The following is a 6,643-nucleotide window of genomic DNA, read 5'->3' as shown; positions in this document are numbered from 1 at the left end:
GTATTTATTCTGACGCATTTGTTTTGTTAAATACACCGCATCTGCTTGTAAGCCTAATGCAATTGCATTAGTGCACCGCGTTTGTGATAAATGCGACACATTTGGCTGGCTATTTTTGTTGAAATTGCTTTTTTGGTTTAATATTCCTAGTTCCCTTAGGTTAAACAAGCCAAATTTGAAACATAGGATAGCAAATGACTATAGGTAATACTCAAACCATTGTATATTCGGGAGAGTGGCCAACTTACATGTCTTTACGAAAACATTTAAATGAGGGTGAGTGATTGATCTACGGGAGTTTTATTTAATTAATTTGAGTTATATCACGTGCGTTAATGGCATACTAAATAATCTTTCTATTTTCAAAAAATATTATTCTGAACTCTTTTTTTGTCATCGCCTCCTAATACACAATCTGAATTAAAACCCCCCCTATTTTCACTAGGTAAGTAATATATTGTTTTTGATCTTTGGAATTTAAAGCCCACAATATGAACACGTGATATAATATTGCCTAGTCAGTGAAGCCCCCATGGATTGATCTTACATGCACTATGCATCTACTATATTTGCTTCATGCCCGAGATTAGGACTAATTGAGGTTTGATTACTACATTGGTGAAGCGATGGGACTCTGAGACTAGATCCTTTCACTTACTACTTGGGTAGGCATTTGTTACACTAGAGGATGTATGGTGCATCCTATGGATTCCTATCCATGACCAAAGAGCAGTATATGAGAGAGCCACTAGTGTAGTTACATTGAGTAAATTGTTTCAAAGTGACTCTCAAGACCTAGGGATTGAGTACTATGAGATCCGATGGGACACTATATGACAGATTGACTATGATCATATGTGCAATTATAAAAGGGGTATCAGCTCCAGAGAGACGTGGCCATGGATTTCCAATTGGTTGGGGCCAAGTGTTAGAGGGAATGATAGGACATGGTATTGTGTACGCTTGAGAACCTTGTGTTTTAGCTATGCTATACTTTTAGCTACATGATATTGCTTAAGAGGAGCATGTTTCATTACATGTGGTATCACTCTTTACTGATTTGGGTTTGGGAACACATATCAATCAGATTTTAGAATGGAAAGAACCACATGCAAAAGCATTTCAAAAAACATATCATGTGAAAGACTTTATAAATGTACTTCGCAGATCACTTTAATGATAAAATCATCCCATGTGTTATCAAATCTTTAATAAAAACAACTACTTGATTAACAAAAATTAAGACTATTTAAAATGAAACTATAACAATCATGACCTCGCAGTAAATGTTGGTAAACAATAAAAGCTCATATTCCAAAGACCAATATAACATTAAAAAGACACAAAACAAAAAACCCTCACTTTTTCTTAACGGCAATGTTTGTCATGGTGCCTTGCAAATTCAAACAAATTTTAGAAGGAAACAGAGGAAAAATCAAAACATTTTTAATTGCGAGGGCACCTCGTGAAGCATGAGCTAAAGTGAAGAGCAAAGAAAGGACATACGCATGAACCTCCCTTTTTAATGATGTTGTCGTACACTTTGGAAGTAGTATGGCTTCAAAAGGAAACATCTCTTACCATCTCTGCCTATGCACCAGCCTTATCACAAGTTGGAGCAAGCCACCATGGCTCGTGTGAGCAACAAAATCATAGCAACCATCAATTTCCTAGCGTTCCTGTTATCCCTCTGGATTCTAAGGCAGGGCATATGGCTGGCTAACAAAGGCACCACAGACTGTGAAAGGTTCCTGCAATGGCCTGTCATAGGACTAGGGGCCTTTGTTATGCTGCTGTCTGTAGCAGGTTTTGTGGGTGCATGCTTCAGGTTAACATGGGCCTTGTCTCTGTATCTGGTTCTGCTGTCTTCCCTCATAGTTTTGATGTTGATTGGCTTCATTGTCTTTGCATTTTCTGTGACTTATAAAGGTGATGGGAGGAACGTTGAGGGAAGAGAGTATAAGGAGTATAGGCTGGGAGATTATTCAAAGTGGTTGCAGGGTCAAGTAGATAAGAACTACAGTTGGAACAAGATAAAGAGCTGCTTAAAAGAAGCTCGTATTTGCAAGAGTTTAGCAGAGAATGAAGTTAATGCTGTTGCAGAGCAGTTCTATAAAACCCATTTATCACCCATTCAGGTTGGACCCTTTTTTTCTCCCTGTTATTGCTTCAACATACATAGCCCAGACTGAATTCGGTTTGATGTCAGTAGAGTATTTTGTGTTCACAACATTGAAAATTTCCAACTTTGCTAGGAATGTGGGTGTGTGGCTTGAATATGGTGGTCTTATATTTCGTATGCCTTTTATCTCTTACTATTTTTATTTTCTCCATTTCGTTATTCTTTGTCCTTGTCTTTCCTTCCACCTCATGCCTACTCCTCGCTCTCTCTGGTCTTTCCTCTCCATCTATCTCTTTTTCTGATGATAGATTGCTGAGTGCAATCTGAAACGTCAATTTGTAAAAATTTACACAGTTTTTTCAGAAATATTGCACTTATTATAGACTGTGGAAAACTCATGCCTACTATGGTGGTCTTCTTATGAGAGTAGTCTTCTTAAACTCATTAAAGAAGAATGCCAAGTTTTGTATTGACATGATATATACCATTGCAACTGTAAACTTTTGAATAGTTTATGTTTACCTGATTGTAAAACTGCAGTTGTATAAAAAGCTAGAATCAGCTATATCTCAGTTCTGCTCTGTCATTGCCATTGGAGATTTTTTGGGCTTCAAACAATAGGTGATAGGAAATGAACTATATGGTCTACTAGCAAGTTTGTTCTTTTATTTTGTTCTAGCTTTAGTTTTTAGTCTTAGTCTCATTTTAAGCATTATCTTCTTCCAATTGTATCAGTGCACATTTTTTGGTTAGCCCTTAACCTGCACATTACAGAGGATCCTATCTTTTTGAAGAGAGAAGTTACTGCTAAACCCAACCTTGGAAACTTCTTGTTTTTAATGTTTTAAGGTCTTGCCTATATATAGTTGTAACTGGTCAGAAATTAGCTAGTTTACTATAAGATGCAATGGATTTTGACATGGAACTTTCAGTAACTTTCTCACCATTTACTTATAAACAACTTCAAATCTTGATTGTGACCCACAACAAATACTGTCAAGCAAGCTGTTAGTTTACATTTTTGGGGCTTTTAATATAATATTTTAACTGTCTGACATGGAGTTTGGTTTCATTGGGCAGTCTGGTTGCTGCAAGCCTCCAACTTCATGCCAATTCAAATACATAAATGCTACAGTATGGGAGAAAAAACCAGAGCCCATAAACAACACAGATCCAGATTGTAAAACATGGAGCAACAATCAGGATATTCTTTGCTATGACTGCAAATCATGCAAAGCAGGTGTGGTGGACAACCTCAAGAGGGACTGGCGCAAACTTATCATCTCTGCTCTAGCAGTAACAGTTGCACTGATTGCCATCTACTCCGCTGGCTGCCGTGCCTGCATCAACAACAGCAAAGAAAAGGAGTTTGAATATGCTGTTTATAGGATGACTCTGGTTGGCTATCCTTAGAATGAACCATTTGCTCTTTAGTATGACTGCATATATAGTCATTGTGCTTGCATATGGCCATCTTGTTAGCTAGTATTCGTATGTTTTTTCTTTTCAATGAAGCTTGTTGAAAATTAGTTGTGGATAAGATCTACTTTGTCTTGAAATGAATAATATAAAGCATACTATTTTATAGGCAATATCATGATAATGTAACATGTATAAGTGTAATTTCTATTGAGATTTGATATATTTTGATGGAATGTCTCAATAATTATATATGGATAGGTTTAGTTCAAGATTTAATGTGTATTCTTATTTATTTGCTATTCATTTATACAAATTTTCAAAAATTTGATCTTATCTTTAGTTATATTTATCTTTATTTTATTAAAAAAAAATTATGATTATTATTTACATATAAATTTATTAATTTTTTTTTTTTATCTATTATACATTTGCTCATTCCCTTGAAACTAACACATTTCTTGACAGGTCAATTTCAAGTGGCTTGGGATGAAACCCAAAATTTAATTTTTCAAATTCAAATATTTCTAACTTGTGCTTTTTCATACTAGTCATTTTGAGTCAACTTGATACACATTTTTACTTATTGTCATTGTGTCCTACCATTTAGTTCATTCACGTATAAAAAAGTAAGGCCACATGGAGAATCCATTAGTGCACACTAACATAATCTACATCAGAATCATAGAGCTTACTCGCTTACTTGAGAATGTTGCTTTTGATCATTCAATCAAAATCATAAATTTAATCTAGATAGGTGGTTGACCTAAGAGAACTTGACCTTAGTAATATAACAATCTCCACTAAGGTATTTGTAAATACTACCTTGACAAAATCAAACACAAAGAACACAAATTTGAATAGATCATTACTACAACCTTTGATAGGATCATTCTCATGAATAAGGTCACGCATGAATATTTTCTAAGGCTATACAAAATTGTTAACTATATTCATCAAACCATGAGCATTTATTTTATTTAGCATGACAACTTTATAAATGGCACCAACATTAACTAATCCATCTTTATTCCCAAAGCTAAGTGCACCTACCCTTCTCATTTAATTTCTTATATAGCATTTTACTTTATTAATTCAAATCTATATTTAATCTAGTTCAATTGTATTCTTATTGTTTGCATTGAAATAATTAGTTAGATTTGTGTGAATTAGATTTTATTCTCTTACGTTCCCAATGAACATGACCAATCTTACACTTCTAACATTTTACCTTACGGTTTGACCTTGATTTTTATTATATTTTTCGTAGCCAAGTTCATTTTGATTGTATCATATTATTTAGACTTCATATGATTTGGATATACCTTTGTCTACATATAGTTATGATACTTTGATTAGAGCTTGTTCCAACAATATGATATGCATCTGCATTCTAGTCTCCCACCTTTAGATAGTCTATCATCATAGATCTTCCTATATCAATTTCCCTGGCTAATATCCATGCATATACTTTGATTAGTTTTTTATCGTACATTTTGATAAAACTCTTTCAACTTCGCCTCCCGCCCTTGTATATCTTTTGACATATGATTTTATCCTTTGTGACCTCCCATTTCTAATAGCCTTTGAAATTATATGCTATGATTGAGTTTGTATTTTTTATGGGGTATAATTTTATAAGGTATTAACTTCTCCCCACTTGTTGAATTTGTTAGTGCCCATATTTTCCTTTTAGACATACTCATAAGTTAGTTGTCCATGATTCTTACATTGATCCTACTTCACCTACAACTCAATATGAGTTCTTTTCTAATTATGTTAACATTCTTGGTGGAAAGATTTATTTGGGATACATATTATCTCTCAATATTTTGGCATGCAAGATTCATGTTCACTTTTAGATATGAGAGGACCAATTTTTCCACGTTCTACAAATTCTAAGTTTGTTGAGGAATTGGTTTTAACTAAGAAAGATTAATAATGTGTGTGATATGATCCATGGAGACATAGTATTGGAGTTCCATTCTAGAACTATATTTCATATTCATGCAACCACCACACACTTTGGTATGAACCTTTCTTGATTCAAGGAGTTGTAATCTTTCTATTGAGAAGACAATGTTGTGGCATGCACATATGGTCCACATTGGTGAGAAAGGCTTTAGGGAATTAAAATGTATCTTGAACTTATTAGAGGGGTTAATTAATTATTCGTTAGATTTAGAATTTCATAAACATTAGATATACATGAAAAATAAATCATGTTAATCTTTACATATACTGTACTAAAGCTTTAGGGATTTGGGATTTGATTTATATTAATACATTTGGTCTTGTTGATAGCATTCATTAAATAAATTTGTGTATAATTATATTAAATATTTATTTCATTGATGACTTCTCTAGGATTAACATGAGCTTTTTCCTTTGTGTAGAGATGCGAGATCTTGAAGTTCAAAGATTTTGGAGTGCTACACCCTTGATCTTAGTGTATACATAGGGTTATGAGTAGTTGACTTGTGGCTACCTCATCTCTTAACTCATACTATCATTATTATATTGTTATTTAACTATTTAGATCGACCTAGGGCTTATGTGTCATTATATAATTCGGCTTAGGTGATATCCTAGGTGCAAGAAGGGTGTATATATAGGAGGCATTGATTCATCATTAGTTTGCAAATTGTTTTCGTATTAGAGATATCTAGAGGGTTTTCTTCCATAAAGTGGCTTATTATTCTTATTGATTATAAAGTATTTGTATAATATTTCATATTATCTTCCTCTTTTATACAATTTATTTAATAACAATTGGTATCAAAGCATTATCTTGCACCATGAAGGAAAGACATTTTTTAAATTTTGGAAGTCATTTTGGGAAGCACGTATCTTTTATATTTTGGTATATATTTGTTAGAATTAAGGTTTCATCTACCTTGTAAATCTTATGAAATGGTTCCAACATCTTTGAAAGAGTTCTAAGGCACTTAGGGTATATTGGTAAAATAATTTGTAATATTTATTCTCACTACTAATTATAATACATTCACTTACATTCTCTTTTTTTCCTCCAACATGGCAACAACTATGTACCTATGAATAACCTCATTTTGTTTTTACTTGCCCTTGGTCCTATAGAGT

General features: G+C 33.5%; 1 protein-coding gene across 1 annotated transcript; it reads left to right on the top strand.

The window, feature by feature from the left end:
- The first annotated feature begins 1,598 nt into the window (after positions 1-1,598).
- On the top strand, positions 1,599-6,374 carry LOC131052725 (tetraspanin-8). The gene is made up of 3 exons (XM_057987312.1): positions 1,599-2,138; positions 3,203-3,520; positions 5,938-6,374. Exons 1-3 carry the CDS (start codon positions 1,629-1,631, stop codon positions 5,983-5,985), a joined length of 876 nt encoding a protein of 291 aa, XP_057843295.1. The 5' UTR covers positions 1,599-1,628; the 3' UTR covers positions 5,986-6,374.
- The last annotated feature ends 269 nt before the right edge of the window (positions 6,375-6,643 follow it).

The sequence above is a fragment of the Cryptomeria japonica genome, chromosome 3 (genome assembly GCF_030272615.1).
Source record: "Cryptomeria japonica chromosome 3, Sugi_1.0, whole genome shotgun sequence".
Lineage (NCBI taxonomy): Eukaryota > Viridiplantae > Streptophyta > Pinopsida > Cupressales > Cupressaceae > Cryptomeria > Cryptomeria japonica.
The sequence above is the reverse complement of the archived record's forward strand: the minus strand, read 5'-3'. Positions and strand labels throughout refer to the sequence as shown.